Source organism: Protopterus annectens, chromosome 1.part0, assembly GCF_019279795.1.
Source record: "Protopterus annectens isolate FY-2018-M chromosome 1.part0, PAN1.0, whole genome shotgun sequence".
Lineage (NCBI taxonomy): Eukaryota > Metazoa > Chordata > Ceratodontiformes > Protopteridae > Protopterus > Protopterus annectens.
In genome coordinates, this window is record NC_056725.1 from 435,515,846 (window position 1) to 435,536,221 (window position 20,376).

Sequence of the window (20,376 nt, forward strand, 5' to 3'; positions counted from 1 at the left end):
CACACATGAACAGGTAATGATCAATTAGGTTTGTGATAACTAAGCTACTATAATACCCAGTTAAAGCATTTCTAATGCCTGAAAATGTGCAAAAGAGGTTTTCTACTTTTAGTTTTGTCGTTGATTCTAATTTGATCCAGTGGCATTATCTTCCTTGTTTTAATGTCTGACAATAATATAGACTCATGATTTTTATGATTTTGATATTACTTCTGACTATAGATTTTTTGTTTTCTTGTTTTTAAGTGATAGTCACTTGAACAAAACATGCTTAACTGAACCTGTTTGATTGAACATGGTCAACTTGATCATTTTATAGCTTACACCAGGGCTGTGCTTCACCATGTTTTAAGAATTAAGGTGACCATGACAGCTGAATGGCAGAAATTACAACCTGTCCCAATATGGCAACACAGTTGTACTGAAACCCATTATGTAGAGCTTGACATTAATCTTTCCCCATTGTATGAGCGTGCAGTTACTATGTATATAGCTATATAGATACAGCTGTAGATATAGGTATAGATATAGATATAGCTATAGATATAGATATAGATGGTAGCTGGTATGAAGGGTTTAGTGCTGCAAAAAATAAATACATTTTCTGTATTGACCTGCTAGAATTATTTTGGCAAATTGATATGGATATGAATTGGGAGGGGGATGCATTGAGAAAAATCCATTCCACATGGGAAAGTATGGCCTGCTGCGCCTTTAACAAGGATATCTCATGTCTTCATTTGTATCTACTTAAAGTTGTTTTGCAGTGTGTACTGCTTACATAAACCATATTCATTACATTTTGTAAGAATTTTCAAATGACAAAAGAATCATTCATTTGTTGTCTGTCTACTTATTTCAATAACTTATTTCCTCCCAAGGTTATTACATGTATATTGAAGCATCCAAACCTCGTGTCAATGGTGAACGAGCACGACTCATTAGCCCTGTCTACAACATCTCTTCAAAGCCAGGCTCGCGAAGCTACTACTGTGTTTCCTTCTATTACCACATGTATGGGAAGCATATAGGTAAGTGTGATGATGATCATTTTTGTTGTTGCTTGTGACATTGTTAAGCAAATCTCATTTAGACCTTATTCACAAATTGTTTGCTACTAGTCTACTACTGATTTTCGCATCTAACCTGAGCAGCAAAATCATCATACTAAGTCTTGAGCTTATCTTGATAGTTAGTTATCTTAAATTGCAAGGTGGCATTTTAAAATACATCATATTCCAACTGACACCATTTTCTGGTAACATTTTTTGCTTTTGTTCATATGATATTAGAGAATATGCCTGGGAACACGCGTTTGTTATTATAGACTCATTTAAAATCTATGTGCAGAACAGTTAACCTTATTGCAATACCTTCTGTCTGGCTTAGACATTATTACATTTTCAGACCAGTGGGGAATGGTATGACCATTGTCTGATTATACATGCGACCTGTACGCTTCTTCATTAGCAGGACAAGTAGATAGTAACTGGCATATCCAGTCATCGCAGTGTACTGTTTTCTTTGACAACGTTCAAATAAAGGAGCAATGGAGGATTTTTTGTTTTTATTTGCTATGCCTATTTGTTAAGCAGGTAGAGCCCACTGGATATACAGTCCCATTTTAGGGGCAACCAGTTGCAATGTCTGTTTAAATGTCTTCTCAAGGTCATACAGCTGGCTGAGGAAATCAAGCCCTGTACCACAGATTACAACCTTAACCTCCATACCAACTGCTGGACGACTCACTAACCACGATCAGAAATACAGAGATATTTTAAAATAAAATGAGAATCTTTTTAGAAACCCATATAATTATTTAATATTTTGTAGTTTTATAAGTCTAAGAAATCTAAAATAAATGGAAAAATAGGAAATAATTTCATATCTGAATGGCAGCCATTGCTAGAGTATGTTGAGAATTTATTGTCTTCTGAGTATTAGAGCGTAAAACATCTTTATGTTGTATCAAATATATATAAACAGAAGAAACAGCCCTCCTGATTCTCTAATATATTTCAAGGTCCCTCTTGTTTATATCATTAAGCATGTTAACTGGGATGATCTTACCAGGCATGTCCTATTTTCAAGGGAGTTCCAATGAGAAAAGCCACCAAAAAGTTATACATTTTAAAAATATATAAGTTTACTAATATCACAAATAACAGAAATGATGATCTTTTAACATAGTTTAATCCTGTTAATCTTAAATAGTGTAACAAAATATGTTAGAGTTAAAACACATCTGAAAACACAGCAGAAAATATTACTAACACACATGAATAACAATGCAACTTGAAAAATAAGGAAGGCCATGAGTTTATAAATAAGGTAAGTAAATGTAAATTTCATATGACATTACATACACTAGGGGACATTTGGAATTTAATCATAGAACCAGTTAGGAAAGTGATGGGTGAAGAGAGATTTTCTAAAATGAATCTTAAGTTACCAGCCATAATATGAATAGGACTATTACATTGTACAGGGGTGACAACAAAATATATGAAATAATTAAACTGGTTTTCTCTAGTACTTGTCCCAGTTGTGCAGTGTGATAAAGCCTTGACTACACAGACAGAGAGCATGGAGCATGCACAACATGAATGGAAGGATGGTGGTTCCCACTAAGCACATGTCTCTGCTTTGATGACAGGACCTCTGCAGGAGAGGGGAAGCCCATCATAATGTAGGGAGTCAGCGTCAGAAAGTCATTGTTGGTCACCCAGTCCAGTCATGACAGATCCATTCCGGGCCTGTGGGAGAGCAAGCATGAATGACAAAAGAGGAAGAGGCATCCCTTGGGATAACACAAGTGGTGCTTACCTCACAAAAGGGGCACGGTTAGGTCATTAAAAAAAAACTGCCAAGATGCTGATGAGAGCACAAAGCACTCTAATAGCCCAATGGATGCCCCCCACCCAGTCAGTGTACTGTCTGAATGAGGGAAATATTGGATATGAACAGACATGAGCTTCTACAGTGGACAGATTGTCAGACAACAGATGAGCTAGAATATAATTGTAGGCATCTGTTATGATGAACTAAGAATGCGATACCTTTAAAATGGGGATTGTTTCTAATATACAGAAAATTCAGTGTAGCACATGCCCTTCACAGGGATGTAATGCAGCAAACCTTCCAAACTGGCCCAAGTCTTATCAATTTATTCTTTTTATTTTATAATCTCTTTGTTAAAACAGTTACTGTAGGTCAAAGTTTTAAAGGACTATTGATGGAGAAGTGATCATTGTGGCTAGGTATCTCTTCATACTTAGGCATATAGAAAGTATTACATTTAAATGACTAACTGATGGTACATTCTAACATAAACAGTGAAATGTACTGCAAGAAAGGAACAACGTATGAATGTAAATTATTATTTTTTAGTATGTCATATCAAACTCTACTTGGTAAATAAAGCGGTAGTTATACAGCAATACACATATAACATTATCATCCCTGCAGTAAGTACTGTAATAACCATGGTTCCAATGACTGGAAGATTCTAGAGGGATACCTCAGCTGTGCTTACTTAAGAGTGATTTATTATTGTTTATAGGTTCATAGGTAGGTACTAAGCTAACGGCCCTGGGGCCTATACAAGCCCAGCCAAAAAGGTAACCTGGTTTTGCCACCCAAGAAAATTATTTTCCTGTGCCACTGTCGAGCAGAGCCACAGAGGTGATCCCCGGGGTGAATTTCCTATTTCCCATCCAGTCATCAAGATTCTTCTTGAAGAGTGCTAATGAGGAGCTTCGTTTGATATAGATAGGTAGTTTATTCCAGAGTATGGGAAGTCTCTGGGACAGGAATCTATCCCTCCGGCATGTTCTGTTTATTGTGGTGACAAGGTTTAGGTCCCTAGTGCACGTAGCTCGGAGGGATTTGGATTTCTTTAAGTGGAGCATGTCCAACAGCTCTGGGTTTGACATAGCTTTGTATGTTAGGCAGAGATCACCTCTGAGTAGGCGATATGCAATGGAGTAAAGCTGGAGTTTTTTGAGATGGTCAGCGTAGGGCATCTGTTTGAGGCTGGTAATCCTCTTTGTGAGGTATTTCTGCGGCCTTTCCAGTTGTTGGAGATGTCTTATGAGGTACATACTAAAAGGGGCATTGTACTCTATAATGGGTCTAATGAGTGATGAGTAGAGGGGAACAATGACCTCTTTTTTTCTGGATGAGAAACCTTTTGTGATGAGGTGTGCCACATAGAAGGATTTCCTGACTACTGTGGCGATGTGATTATCAAAGGAGAGACTACTGTCCACCTGTGTCCCAAGGTCTCTTATCACACTTTCGGTGTTAAGTATACTACTGCCTATGTTGTAGTTCATGGGTACAGAGATTTTACCAAAGGGGATGACAATGCACTTTTTGGCATTGAGCTTGAGGCCATGGCTTTAACACCAGGCATCTGTCTCAGTGAGGCCCATTTGTAGGATGTCCACATCGTTAGGAGTTTCAATTATGGCTCCTAGTTTGCAGTCATCTGCGAACTTCGTTAGCCAAAGACCTTCTGTGTTAGCCTGTACTTCAGAGAAGTAGATACCAAACAGGAGAGGACCCAGGACTGAACCCTGTGGTACTCCACTTGTCACTGGTCTGAAGTCGGATTTGGAGTCTGCTACTTTCACAGTGTGGGTTCTGTCAGTGAGCCATTTGGCAACCCATCTTGTGACATAGAGATTTATACCTAGTTTAGTGAGTTTATCTATAATTCCAGAGTGGGGGATGGTGTCAAAAGCCTTGGCAAGATCTAGATAGGCTGTGTGAACCACCTTACCCTTGTCTACGGCTTTGGTGACTGCTTCAAATAAGTCTATCAGGTTTAGGAGACATGATCTGCCTTTTACAAACCCAAACTGGGTGGGATCCAGAGTTTGGAGATTACCAATGTCTTTGTTTATAAGTTCCATGATGATACGTTCCATGGCCTTGCAGACCAGGCTCGTCAGGCTAATGGGGCGGTAGTTCCCGGGGTCCGTGGTGGCTCCCCCCTTGTGGAGTGGGATAACCATTGCTGTGCACCATTCGGCAGGCACAAAGCCTGAGGTGAGGCTATGATTGAACATGGTACTTAGGTGGGGTGCCAGTTCGTTCTGTAGTTCATGTAGAATGCCGCCTGGGATGTTGTCTGGTCCCATGAATGCTGTGTTCTTGGCTTTGGAGAGTGTGGTTTTTACCTGTGCAGCCGTGATTACAGGAACTTTGCATTGTTCCGGTATAGAGATGGGCTCTTTAGGGGGTGAAAGGCGGGTAAAGTTAGCACTGAACCTATCTGCCAGGATGTTGGCAATATCAGTTGGGTCTGTATATTTAGTGCCATTGTGCTGTAACTCAGAGCAGATCTGAGTGTTGCCATTCAGATTCTTGACATAGCTATAGAATGCTTTGTGGTTGTCTTTAGAATCAGTGGCGATTTTGTTTTTGTAACTAGCTTTGGAGGATTTTATCAGGGATCGCAGCTTCTTACTGCGGCTGACCAGGGAGCTCCTCCACTCATGGGATTTTACTCTCTTTTGCAAGAGTTTCTTCCTTCTGTTGTACAGTTTGTTTATGGTAGGAGACCACCAGATTGGCTTCCTTTTTTTGGAGGATAGCATCTTGGTTCTGTTTGGGATAGCACGATCCATGCACTCATGTAAGTGCTTATAAAGTGCAATTGTGTAGGATTCAGTAGTCATAACTGTATTGTCCATCTGCATGGGTGTCATGAAGTTCACCACTTCTATCTTAAGAAGCATGAAGTTGGCTTTGGAGAAATTTTTTATTATTGTTTCCTTAATGGGGGGGGGGGGTGGAGGCAGGATGTGGATATCTAGGGTAAGTAGCTTATGGTCAGATCTGACCAATGAGGCATTGACTTCAGGTGTGGAAAACTGGTCACTCATATTGGTAATGACTAGATCTAGGATATTGTTGCCCCTGGTGGGGGTGTGGATAAGTTGATCCAGGGCATTGGAGTTTATGAATTCCAGAAAGCGTTGAGCGAAGGAGTTGGTACATGAGTAGTTTTCCTAGTTAATGGTGGGGTAGTTGAAATCACCCATTATTAGGGTGTCTGGTTGAACCCTAATATTTTCCAGTACATCAAGAAAACAGGAGTGGGAATCCTGGGGCATGGTGGGTGATCTGTAGCAAGCTACAATATGGATTGCAGTTTTGCCCAGAGTTAGTTGCACTTGGATAACCTCGGCTGCATTATGCTGAGCAACTAGCCTGGAGGTGGGGATATCCTTAATGAATATGGATACACCTCCGCCTTTGGTGTTCCGGTCCAGGTTACATGGCCGAAAAGTGTGGTATGAGTTATAGCCTGGTAGTGCAGGGGTGCTCTCTGGAGCCTTGAACCAGGTCTCAGTCACTGCACAGATATCGATGTTCTCCATTTTAAGGAGTGCCTCGAGTGAGTGCATTTTGAGATTCAGACTTCTGGCATCGTGTAGCATCAACCTCAGTTTTTGCTTGCCTGTTCCTGTTATGGTGGTGAATTTGTCATTTGAACCTTGCCTAAAAAAGGCACTATAGGGGTGGCAAGAACTTTAGCCAGTATCCAGAATCCCAGGGGTGACAGGTGCAGGCCATCTCTGGCAAAGCATCGTGGTCTGTCGACCATGTCATCCCAGGCAGACAGATACTGGATCCCTTTAGAATGGCACCAGAAGCTTAGCCAATTGCTGAAGTCAATCATTTTGTCCTTGTACTGTGGTATCATTCTGGGTGATGTGGTGTTATATCTGAATTCCTCTTAATATATCTTTTTGTCGCTGCAATTAAAATGATAATCATAATTCTAATAGATAGTTGGAATTCACTGAACAGTTAGGCTACAAAGCAGTGGAGATGACAGTTATTCCACACTCACTGGAGTGAGTCATACTATATTGGATCATGGGAGGTTACAAGGCTGTTGGCCCTGAGGCCCTTGTAACCCTAGCCAAGATTTTATCCCATGTTTAGAGAAGTCATTACCCAAAGGTCCTGTCCAGCAGGGACACAGGTGGAATCCCAGGGGTGTATTTTCTGCTTCCCATCCAGTTATCCAGGTCACAGTTAAAAAGTGATAATGAGGTACTCTGATGTGGAGAGGGAGTCTATTACACAAAAGGGGGAGTCTCTGGGACACAAATCTGTCCCGCCAATAAGTCCTATTGATATCACAGACCAAATTGAGGTCATGCATATGGGTTGCTCGAGTGGACCTTGACTTACGGATATGCAGCAGTCCCATCAAGGCGGGGTCTGAGATGCTTTGTATGCCAGACAGAGGTCACCTCTGAGGAGTCTGTATGAAACTGAGTAGAGGGACAGGGCTTTTAGCCTATCTGTGTAGGGTATATGTTTGAGGCAGAGTATCACCCAGCTTTTGGATCCAGAAAAAAAAGAACAAGTGGGTATATTGTATCTCTTTTCTCACAAATACAATCAAATGACTGTATTACCTTCTACCAGTGTTCATTGCCTGCTGGCACGAACTGCTATTAATCCACAGGGTAAGATCCAGTCTTAACAGCAGTTATAGATTCTTAACAAAACAAAAGATTTCTGAATTCAGAAGGTTGATTAATAAGTTTGTCATTTTACAGTTTTAGAGTGCAAACATGATGCAGTGCATGGAGTGTGGTGATTACGCTCCGATATGTGGAAAACAAAATAAGTTAATTGCTGCTCTAGGGAGAGACCCAGTCTAAACAAATGTGAAACACCTCTGCTTAACTTGTTAAGGTTAGTTCTTGCACTCAGCAGTCAAATCTGCCAGTCCTGACCAGCAAACAGCAGCAACAATTTGTTTCTCCCTGCTGTCTGTGCTAGTAATGGGTCTCTGACTTACTCTTATAAACACAGAAAGTTGCTAGAATAAAAGGATTTGAGTTTGCCTGCATTTTCTGAAGCATAAGAAGCCTAAAATGTATGACATCATTTTGTAACTTCAGACCTCAGTGATATGTCAGGAAACCACAGATTTTAATTATTAATTTATTAACATTTGATTACTAGGAAAGTCTGATTGACTAGGAGTCCATTTTCAGTGGAGGCTGGGAGAGAAAAGCTCCAATGTATTGCAAAACATTTTAAAATAATAATTTTACAGTCTTTAAAAATAATATATGTACAAAAACAAATACATTTCAAATAATTAGACCAAATTCAACATAATAAAAAGCATTGGTTAAGAGTATATATTAGCCAGTTTATAGAGAAATTAAAGGTTATTTAGTATAACACAAACAAGAACTGCAATACAACATGAGAGAAAAACAGGCTTATTGTATGTTTAAACAGAAAGCCAGGGTATAGTGGCTAACTTAATAAGTGGTCCTTAAAGTACAATGACAACTCTGTCAGAGGGGGGCATGGTAAAAACTAGTTTCCAGCACAGGCAGGCACATATTTGACTAGATAGAGTTAAAACATGGCAGAGTTCTTCAAGTCAAATTTGCTTACATTGTGGAAAGACAAAATTCTCATGAAAGATGTTTGGGCATTGACCCCTGTGGCAGAACTTCTGAAGTATCTGAGTCAATGTAGTGACTCCAGGTTATTGTGCAAAGACAAAATTCTCAGTGACAAATGTTTGGGAGTTGGCCTCTGTGGCAGAGCTTCCACAGTATCTGGGTTGATCTTGTAACCCCAGGCTATTGTACAAAAATAAAATTCTCAATGAAAATGTTTGGGAGATATCAATTGTGGCAGAGCTTCTGCAGTATCAGGGTCAGATGTAGTGACCTCAGACTATTATGCAAAGACAAATTTTTCAGTTAAAGATGTTTGGGAGTTGGCCCTTGTGGCAGAGCTTCAGCAGCATTTAGGTTTATGCAATGACCCCAGCTGATATGAGTAACAGACCAAAAATATGAGGCAAAAATCTCGACATTCTGTGAAAATCTGGACAATTGAGAGGCATGAAAGGTGTAAACAGAGGAGGCTGAATCATACTATTTTTCTGACAGCACTCACTAAGAGCTCTATGTCTTTGAAAGCTGGCAAAATACTTAGCATTTTTTTCTGTAACCAGTAGTACGTGGAGCAGATAAAGCTACAAGCACCACAAAGAATTATGATCAAGTCTCCGGCCATAAGCCTTAATTATGTGTTCTTGTCATTGATGCCAAGATCAACCTCTTGAGGTTGCTGTTGAGGTGAATTTCTTGGTATCTGTGTCTCAAACACATAATAAACAAGTTATGATCAGTGACCCGCTCATAATCCTTTGTATTCTGTGCATTACAATGGTGTCATTTCTTTCTTTTTATGTTAAAGTGGAGAGTGCTGGGCACTTTCCAACATTACAACAATATTCTTAGCTGCAGTTAACCATTGAAATAATGTAGTTCTCTTAACCCAGAAAGTGTGAAACATGTAAATTCGACTGATAAAAGATTTATGCTGGCTATAGAGGTCATCTCATTAATCTTTAGGGCGACAATAACTCATAAAGGAGAACGGGGAAAGAGATGACAAAATAAAATGAAATGTATGTAGGTTTTGACTGCTACGGGGAGAGTGAAAACAAATAGCAACAGGGAATCTATAGAGAATTCTATACATTTTGGAGACTGCAACTTCCAGTGTTAGTGAGAGAAAGAGCACATTAAAACTGCAGTCATAATAACCACTGGAGAAATGTAAATGAGAGGGTGAAGAGGAAGAAAATTCACTTATGAGCTCATGAAGATGCCATAGAAGTGATTAGTAGCACAGAGCTGGATTCTTAAGAGGGACAAATAACGCAAGGCCTGTCTAGCAAAATGCTAAGGATAATGAAAGAGAAAAAGAAAATATAGAAAAAAAAAAAAAAACAAGAAAGGAAGTATAAGCTCACTGGCATGATATTAGAGTCATAATGGGAAAACAGATCTGGAATGAATAGGAGACAAGGCAGTTTATTTTCTTGAAAGAAAGGTAAAAACTCTGGATGCCTAGAGCTTTCATGTGTTGTAAACGAAGGACACTAAAAAGCTCAGTGATAAGCAGCTGAAGAAAGGAACGGAAAAGTACCTACCAAACCAGTCCTAATGCAGATGTTCAGAGGCATTGGGGGAGGACACTGATTTGAACTGCAAAGCATTCCAGGAGTATACAGGTTCACAGCTAACGTAAAACTGAGACTAAACTTTTACTATGTAGCACATACACACGTATGCACACGTAAACACAAACACACACACACACACACACACACACACACACACACAACTCATAAAAATAGATGAAAAGAGTGAATTTAATTACTACATGAGGATCAAAAACTACTGGTACCCTTGAATTTAAGTGATGGGAAACACATTGCGTCTCTATCATTGTAACAACTTGAGTGCATAGCTCACATGGATAAATGTCAAGTTCTTGTAGTCATAAAAAGAAAAAAAATAACACTTTTTATCACATAACTCTCAGTTGCATACAATTATAGAATACACATCTAAAACATGAACTTTATAGTATGCGTTAATGTAACACAAAAAAGTTATACTAAAATTTGTAACAAATGAAAGCCGAAGCAATCCAGGTGCCACATGGCTTTTGATATTCATAGACTCATAGATTGTTACTGCGCTAATAAGCCTAGCCAAGTTTTTTGCTGTGAAATAGTCAGGTGAACAGCAGTACGTCTTGTACCTTAAGCTAGTGGCTACTATAAAAGGAAAAAAGGCAACCTGCATCTACCCGACAGCTGCAAGAATTAGATAGATGGGGAAATGCTGTAGAAAATTCCTTCCACAAGGAATTCAGGATAATAGTTAGATACCTAGGCATGTTTCTAAGTGCTATAAAATATAATATTACTCTAATATGAATTAACTGTGTAGTATATCCAGACTTATCCCCCTAATTCTGTGAATAATGAACCAGGTAATAGCAAAGTACACTATATCTCTAAAATAAATGAATTAATAAAATGTCAGTTTAAGCTTATGGAAGGAGTAGAACCAAATCTACAGGAAAAAAAACTGCATTTCATACATTAATTCTGATAGTCCTTATATAGATTGCCACTGTAGCTGCAAAAGAGTTTGGCAGCTGTCAGAAAATGACATAATATACTAATTAATGTAGTGGAATCGAAGCCCTGCAAGAATAAGGTATTAGTAAGACTAAAAGGGATGAGATACACTGGAGAGAGCTGCAGGCTACGGTGACAAGTCAGAGGATTTTATGGAGGTAATGAGTAACTGTGAGATGAAAGTGAGAAACGTCAGTTCTGTCAAAGCTCTGCAGTAAAGGATAACCTAATGGTATAGTGTGGAAAACTGCAGAGAGACTGTAGTTGAAGCAATGAAAAAGAAAACAAATAATGAGAGGCGATATAAGCCAAAAAGTTGGTGGGAAGTTGTAACTAGCACTGATTAAGGCCATGAACTTATTAATGAGTTCTGCATATGAAGAAGAGTGGGAAAAATGGGGGCGGAGCTGTAATAAACAGTTATAAGAAAAGACAGTACTGGAGAAAAAGATAATACATGAGCAGATTCAGAGCATCATGGTCAAATGGGATCCTAGGCAGGTGAATGGACAAGGCCCCCCATAGCCATTTTGGTGTCCTATAACTTGTCTCTCTCCCCCCAGTAACCATAAATACTGCTCAAAATTGTCAGCATGCATACAGTTTTTTCTTCACTTTTGAAATGAAGACAGAGATGTGGATTTAATTTAAAACTTTTAATCTGAATGTCCTTTGTTGACCAAGTTAGTCCCATTATGGTAGTAGCATCTTTTCAGGGGACAGCCTTGCTGGTATTTATACTACTAGGGGAGATTTGGCCAGGGCATTATGGAACTTCTCCCTACTCTTTTCAGTAGTGCAGGTGGGTGTAAAGATCTCACAGCACCTAGCACAGATGAGGCCTGGGTTTAACATCTCATCCAAAGGACAACAGAGTCAAGAGTGCAACAACCCCCTTCTTAAAGTGCATTGCAGTATCTGCATCAAATCTAGATGGTGTGGGAGTAAACCCACAGCCGTCTGCACCAAAGGCAAGTATGCTGCTACTTGTTGTGGTACTATCACTGCTTTCAAATTCTGTACACAAACAGTGACAGCCACTTGCTGAACAAAACAGTTGCACATTGAAAACAGATTTAGAATGAGCAACAGTAAAACTTTCCTTTCCTTGAAGCTCTTATTCCTTGAAAATGTACTGAAGGTTACATTCACTGAAAATGACTGAAGCTCACATTCATTGAAAAAAACAACTACTTCTGTAGTTTTGAAGATTCTTTGCATTAAGCAGTGAAACAAAATGTATGAACCAATAAAAGTCAAAATTACCCACTGCAGAACATTTTGTCAACTCTGATCACTAAGTAAACAGTCTGTTAGTTGGTGTAGAGAATTAAGGTTCTTGTTTCCTGTGGCCAAGATACAGGGTTTGAGCTTGAGCTACATAAACTTCCATTCCTAATTAGTGCATTTCACAGACACACACCTGCTGAAGGAATGTTTGTCTCTTGGTTTATGGCAGCACTCCTTCTACAAAGGATGATAACAAAGTTCATAGCAGCTCTAAAAGAAGTTCAAAACATGTGGTTAAGAATTCAAATCCTGTGCATGTACAATGTATCTAGAATGTGTGCATCGTACTAAAGACGTGTGTACAGACCGTAGATGCAGAGTGTGTCGTTAAAGACAAAATGTAACATTCTTTGTAAATATTTAATTAAGATTAAATGTTGTGGCAGCCAGTGGACTCCAGGCAACTGCCTACATTGCCTAGTGCTGAATCCGGCTCTGAGAGGAGAAGCATGTTCCTTAAATGTATGTAGTGACATCTTGTTAGAATTAATGTTGTGCTTACTGTACTCATGGTATTTTTACACAAATGAGTTTCTGGAGTATAGAGACAGAGGTATACATACTCTATGCAGAAAACATACACAAGGGACAGCATGTGATGGCTAGTTACCTATCAAAGATGTATTTCTGCTATTCTTGACAACTAATGTAGAAATGTACACAAGTTTGTTAATATTCCGATGGCTTATGATGGGCATGTCAGCATTCAACATTTTGAGTGTCAATATTGCAATAGGGAGAGTAAATGTTTTACATAGATGACTATTCAAAAATGGGTGATCAAAGGTCTTGACATTGTAGTGGGAATGAATTTTCCGGTGGGAAAGCATAATATTTTAGGTTTTAGTAAAGTGATACTGGACCAAAAGACACATCTTTTTGACGATGGTGGAATTACAGTCATACATTCTAATAGAGGATCTTGGAAATCTTAACAAATCATTTGATCAGCATGCTCACTGAGTTATTTCAATATGGTTTTGTTATTTTTTTTAACAAGATAAACACCCTGGATTCAAGCCTATCTTTCTGTGGGCAACCACAGGGCACTGTCTGGTTAAGTGGTTTGCTCAGAGTTGCACAGTAGTAAACGGAGGCTGAAAGAATCCAAAGCTTGATACAAAAGGTAGTTGATTAACATCTCATAGGTTTAGTCCTCTGTGCTAACTACCAGGCTTGATAGTACAGTTAGGAAAACTGTCACGAGGCTTTTTAGTGACCTGTGCAAACCGAGGCCACAGCATCCTGCAAACTCATAATAACTGCACAGAGACAGCAAAGCAATTTAGGCTGTAATTATTAAAGAAAAGAAATAAAAAAGTCATCCCTTTTATTTTTGTGATTAACAAATATAAAATAAATTATTCCAGTTTGCCTTATTGTATTTTTATGTATTTTTCTTTTCTGATTATCTGTTATGAAAGGCAGAACAACATTTTGCAGTAAGTATTGCAGAAATTATGTTTATATCTCATTTACTTGAACTCTTGTTTTCACATTATTTGCAACTGTTCCAAAAGTTCAAACTTTGGTGAAAGTCATTACTAATAATAACTGAAAATGTGTGATGCTGTAGTTCAGTTGTATGTCTTAGATGTTGTATAAGTTTTATATGGCATATATAATACAGCGTTTATTACAGACCCTCAGCGAGTGTTCTGTTTCCACTAGTGTCAGAGAGGGAAAATAGTCTGCAGTGCCTTGAAACCTCACAATACTGAAGCCCGGGTACCAACAAAATAGTGAATATTTTTACTTCAGACATTTCAACTCTTCTTAGCTTGTCTTCAGGTTTGGAATTCCATTTAATGAATCTGAAATTAAATTTTTTGATGTAGTAACTGAAATGAATTATGTTAATATAGATTTTCTGTAAGTTATTGGCTTTCAGCAGGGGGAGAAAGGAAGAAGTCTAATGGTTAGTTAATGTTAAAGTTTGCTGACAATGAACATTTGAAGGGCTTTGCAATCAAATATAGATCTCCGAAAAGGATAAACAGTACTTATATGAGTATAGCTGCATCTAAGACAGCAGCATATGGGTGCCTAGGACACGTTTTGTTTGCTCAAAGTGTTATTTTATTTATTTATTTGTTCCTGGATACTTGGGTGTCCATAATGCAAGCTGTCTTTAATGTTGGTTAGGGAAATGGTGACCTGCACATCACCACCATGATTGCAGAATGGATATTCTCCTTTAGGGAATTAATGTACAGGTAATCCCTACTGAAAAACAGTTCCACCACTTCACAGCAACATATTAAGCTTGGGTAGGTAAAAAAACAAAAGGGCACATTTTCCACACTCATTAAACAATGTTCTATTGTTCATGATAATAAAAGTAATAGGTAAAGTAAATAAGATAAAAACATTAAAAAAAATAGACGTGTGTGCATGTGTGTGTGTGTGTATGTGTGTGTGTGTGTGTGTGTGTGTATGTTTGAAATATCACTTAGTCTGCTTCACTGCTTGCATTCACTTTCACCTCCGGTGAATGTAAAACATAATTTAAATAACTTAAATTACTTCATTTTTGTACTCCTAAAAATTATGTTTTACAATAGTCAGACCATAAATTAATAATTGTACATCACTAGCCAAAGACACTCTCCAACCTGTTTGTTTCAAAAATTAAACAATCACATGTATGTCCATTAACAGTTATCATGAACAAAATTCTTAGACAAGGTATATTCCCATGTGTAAGGAAACTGTAAACAAATCCTCCTTCTTTTCAAAGATGTCAACTTTCTGAGAATATAGAGAAAGCTTTAGATTCTTAACTAATATATTGCCTAAATGTGCCTAACACAAGTGCATCTAAACAACACCTTTCATTCTTGTTACAATTTCCAGTCATTCCACACCCTTGCTGCACTCTTATGTTAATGTCTAGCCTTTGTTAAGTTCACCGGTTCGTAGAGATGAGCCGTTATATTTATCAGATGTATATATAAAGTACTGGAAAAGTCTGATTAATGTTATTTTTTAAATGATAATACAAACAGAATCCAAATGATGGTCATTCATTAGTGGGCTTGGGACACCCTATGGTTAAAAATTATTAATGAGATGACAGTCAGAGCATGGAAAGGAATGTGAGTGCCTTGTGCTATGTTGCAACTCCCACAGGAATTATCACTTGCGTTATTCTTCTGAGCAATGGCTTTAAGAACATATTTTTATACCTCTAGAAACATATAGCACCAGTTACACCATTATTTGTTGTTTCTTGTCTGCATTAGTGTTCTCATCCTAAATAAACTGTTTCAATGATTCTAAAGACCACATGGTCCTGCAACTGAACACTAAAGGAAGTAGTTGTATTACTGAAACAGCAGTCTGAGAACGTCTTTAAAATGGTAATATAAAGTAATTATTTCCCATGTGTCTTATTTCTGTTTATTTAAATGAATAATTTACATTTAAGAGTGAATATCAGGGATCGGTAAATGAAGAAAAACACAGCAGTATGCATTGGAGCATTCTCTCCATAGATGACTGTTTTCTTCTAGTTTTCCTTAGATCTGCAGAGCTTGGGGAGGAAGTGGGATCTGTTTGGTAAGCATACCATTATATAGTGAAGTATACTAAATGTAGTCAATAGTTCAGCACTGAAATACTTGCCCAAAGGGTTTCATAAAAATACTAGCTATCGACATACATGGAATGGAAATACACTGTACACACAACACATGCTTAAGATGAGGATGGAACAGTGCTGAAATTTATGTCATCTGTGGAACAAGTTGCCAAGCATGACCTGGTGGCCCCATGTTATTAGATTTCTATACAGATGTTACATGGAATCCTTTATCAGTAGCAGAGGTGTCCATCAGCCCAAGGTTATACTGAAATATTATTAAAGCTGTTTTTCACTGCTGCTTTGTAGAAACTGACACAGCTGCTATTTCCATTGCATTGCTCATGCTTAGTACTATTCTGTAACATCACATCTGTTGAGACTTGGTTTGTGGATATATGCAATGTGGCAGCTTTACTACTTTAATGTTCTGTACTCTTCCATAGCTAGGAAAAGCACCATGGAAAAGTCTTCTAGCCAGAGTAAACTGAGCTCCTCACTTTCACCTTTAAAATATGCAAAGGAGAATAACTGCTTTTATGTGCAGTGCAAGGATTACGAGTCAGAGAAGCAAAATATAACTTTTTGTTAACAGCTTACGTTAGATGTGAAAGTATTCTTTTGGTGTCTTCAACATCAGAAAAATGTTATTTGCAGTACAGTACTCCCTTTATCAGCACTGTTTAGAAGAGTAGCACTGTGGTGATACCAAACATACACAAAATGTCAAACAGTATAATGATTATTTCAGGCAGATATAATAGAATCACGAAGCAGGTGACTTAATACCATGACAAAACTGCCCTAATATTTTAAACAGAAATAGTGCAATAATCAACATTTGTACTATCCTGTAGAATAAAAGAAAGTATAATGCAGTAAAGCAGTGTGGCATTTTTACTAGGCTACATTTCATTATTAGTTTGTTACTGGTCATGTTGATAATATAACAACGTAATGATTTTTTCTGATTAATTCAGCTTTCCTGAAAGATCACGAAGTACAAGCTGGCTTAAAATAACTTAAAAGAACAAATTGTAACAATCTTCTAAAATATATTCTTCTGTGTTATGAAACTGATACATGTAAGCCTCCATTATAAGAAAAGGCACTAAGGACGACAGGGTAGGGTTTTGTTTATATAATCCAGGTAGTTGTAGGTTTAACCCCTACTAAAACCAAAACAGTTCCTGCACAAACTCTTGTTAAGTCACGTAATGCAGCTTTGTTTCCATGCTTTGTTTCTTAGGAACAGGAAAAGATAATGTTGCTTAGATGGCTGTCAGGGTGCGATCCCAAAGGGAGATTCCACATCTGGAAGGATATTGATTTCATGATTTCTTGCTAGTATATAAAAGTGACAGGTTTAATGTATCATTTGCAGTAAACATTTCCCATTCTTCACTTCTTAATGTCCAAGGAGTTTTGCATGCTCCATCCTTCAATAACATCACTTCTTAACCTGCATACAGAGAGGATTTACCTAAAAATTGATAATCTAGGCTTTATTTTGTTCCTAAACTTCTCTATTCTCTTTGTATTCCACAGCACCTTCCTCCAGTTTTTACTTATGTTTCTCATTTTGAACATATTGAAACTGCATAGTGGAATCCCAGTATACCTACTACAGGAACATTATTTGAGTATTTCTCTGAAAACATGATAGAGCATAGCAGGATGGTGCTCGAGTATCTGCTGGAGCCTCTGGTAGTGAAGATGGAGACAGTGTTTAATCTCTTGCTTGTCTTTGTTGACTAGTTATATATATATATATATATATATATATATACCAACTCCAAGATCGCACTGCAGCTGGAAAAGGGCAAAACCCAAAGCCAGCTCTACCGCAATCTTATATAATCTTATATAATCACTCACCTGTGCAGTTTGATGTTTTCAGTTTCGATGTTACTTTACTTTCGATATTGTACCTTTTTGATCTTCTAGGTTCACTGTTATGAATGTCGATGTTATGAATATTCAACATTCTATCAGGGACCCATGCATATATAAGTGTGTATGTAAATATATATATATATATATATATATATATATATATATATATATATATATATATATATATATATGTGTGTGTGTGTATATCAAAATAAATATATATATATATATATATATATATATATATATATATTTATATATACACACACACACACACACACACACACACACACACACACATATATATATTTTTATATATATATATATATATATATATATATATATATATATATATATATATATATATATGTATGCATTTATATGGATCTACTTCAGTAGATCAGCTTTTCTGAACACCAAAGCCCAGATTCCTTAGATGAAAGCACCGAACAGACGAAGATACTGAAGGTATAAAACATCAGAAAATCACACTGAGAAAACAGGAAGTTGTCCAACACCACCATGAAAACAAACCACACTAAATTCAAAACATCTAACTGGGGGCTTCACCTCCCAACCCCCCCCCCCCATGTGGGAGGCTTCACCCCCACCGCCTTACTTAAATATACCAATTCTGAGATCATACTACAGTGTGGAAAAGGGAAAAGGTCACCATGCTGGCCAACTGACTCTTTTCCTGTGTTAAACTTCCAATGTTTTGCATTTTGGTATCCTGGTCTGTTCGGTGCTTTTGCCTTGGGTATCTGGTCTTTGGTGTTCAGGTAAGTCAATCTACTGAAATAGATCCATTTATACATATATGTATATATATATATATATATATATATATATATATATATATATATATATATATATATGGTTCCCTATCAGAAGCCTGAAACACTATAAGCCTGAAAATCAAAATCCTGAAAACTATAGACTGAAAGTTCAAAATCTTGAAAGCCCAAAATCCTGAAACTCAAAATCCTGAAAACACAAAATGGACATACTGACGTCATTGTGGCTTTGCTATTGTTAGCCCTGTGGTGTTGGGTCATGCATTGGGTTCAGGTAAGTGTGCGGTTGGTTTTATGTCAGGGTTAGGGGCAGTTTAAGTGAGTTAGGGTTAGGGCGCAGGTTAGGCATGTATGCAATAGTGACAAATATTGGGGTTAGGGGCGGTTTAAGTGAGTTAGGGTTAGGGTGCAGGTCAGGTGAGTGTGCGATAGTGACGGACCTTAGGGTTAGGGTCAGGGTCAGTTGGTAGATATTAGTGTCTTTATAGTGACATATTAGCATTATTTGTGTTTTCAGGATTTTGAGTTTCAGGATTTTGGGCTTTCAGGATTTTGAACTTTCAGTCTATAGTTTTCAGGATTTTGATTTTCAGGCTTATAGTGTTTCAGGCTTCTGATAGGGAACCATATATATATATATATATATATATATATATATATATATACATATATATATATATATATATATATATATATATATATATATATATATATATATATATATATGGGTCTAATTAATTTCACTGAAAATACACTTCACTGAAAATGAAATTACTAGAACCACTTCACTGAAAGTCTACTTCACTGAAAACTCATTTGACTGAAACTCATTTAGTTGAAAGTTATATGTGGCCTTTTCCCCACTGTAGTGCGATCCTAGACTTAGTATATATATATATATATATATATATATATATATATATATATATATATATATATTAATTGGGGGTGTGGGGTTGAAGCCCCCCAGATATGTTGGTTATATATTCTCCTCTGGAAACAGTTATCCAGTGCACTTGTAAGTATCAATGTGTATAGTTTAAAATGTTTATAATATGTGGGGGGCTATGCCTCCCACACCCCCAATGTGGGGGAATGTGCCCCCCACACCCCCTCTTAATATATATATATATATATATATATATATATATACTAACTCCAGGATCACACTACAGTGAGGAAAAGGCCATATATAACTTTCAATGAAATGAGTTTCAGTCAAATGAGTTTTCAGTGAAGTAGACTTTCAGTGAAGTGGTCCTAGTAATTTCATGATGTGGGCTTTCAGTGAAGTGATCCCACTGATTTCATTTTCAGTGAAGTGTATTTTCAGTCAAATGAAGTAGACCCATATATATATATATATATATATATATATATATATATATATATATATATATATCCAAAAAATCCCAGAGTGAAGGTAGAATGCACAGTTCAAACTGATGATCAGTATATATAGTAATCCAAACGAAACAAAGCAGTTAAAACCACAAGTTCTTTAATAAGGTGAGCGCTTTCGCGGTGTACACACACCGCTTCTTCAGACAAAAAAGTAATGGCAAACAAGGTTTATATAATACATCAATTAGCAGCACTTAATTACCTAAACTCTAAACAACTGAATCAAAGTATGGATGCCCTTGAGGTTCAAAAATACTACGTTCCAGGCTCTTTTACTACAGACTTTAAAACATATTTGTATGCATGTTACACAATCATAATTAAAAACAAAAATAGAAATAAAATATGTTTAAACCTGGCTAAAAACATGTGATTTATGATATCTAATAAATGCAATA

General features: G+C 37.3%; 1 protein-coding gene across 1 annotated transcript in view; it reads left to right on the top strand.

The window, feature by feature from the left end:
* MDGA1 (MAM domain containing glycosylphosphatidylinositol anchor 1) overlaps window positions 1-20,376 on the top strand; it is a 3,256,518-nt gene that overhangs the window by 3,082,115 nt on the left and 154,027 nt on the right. Inside the window, exon 14 of the mRNA XM_044060326.1 lies at window positions 882-1,031. Coding sequence (XP_043916261.1) covers window positions 882-1,031 — 150 coding nt within the window. The remainder of the gene's footprint in view (window positions 1-881; window positions 1,032-20,376) is intronic.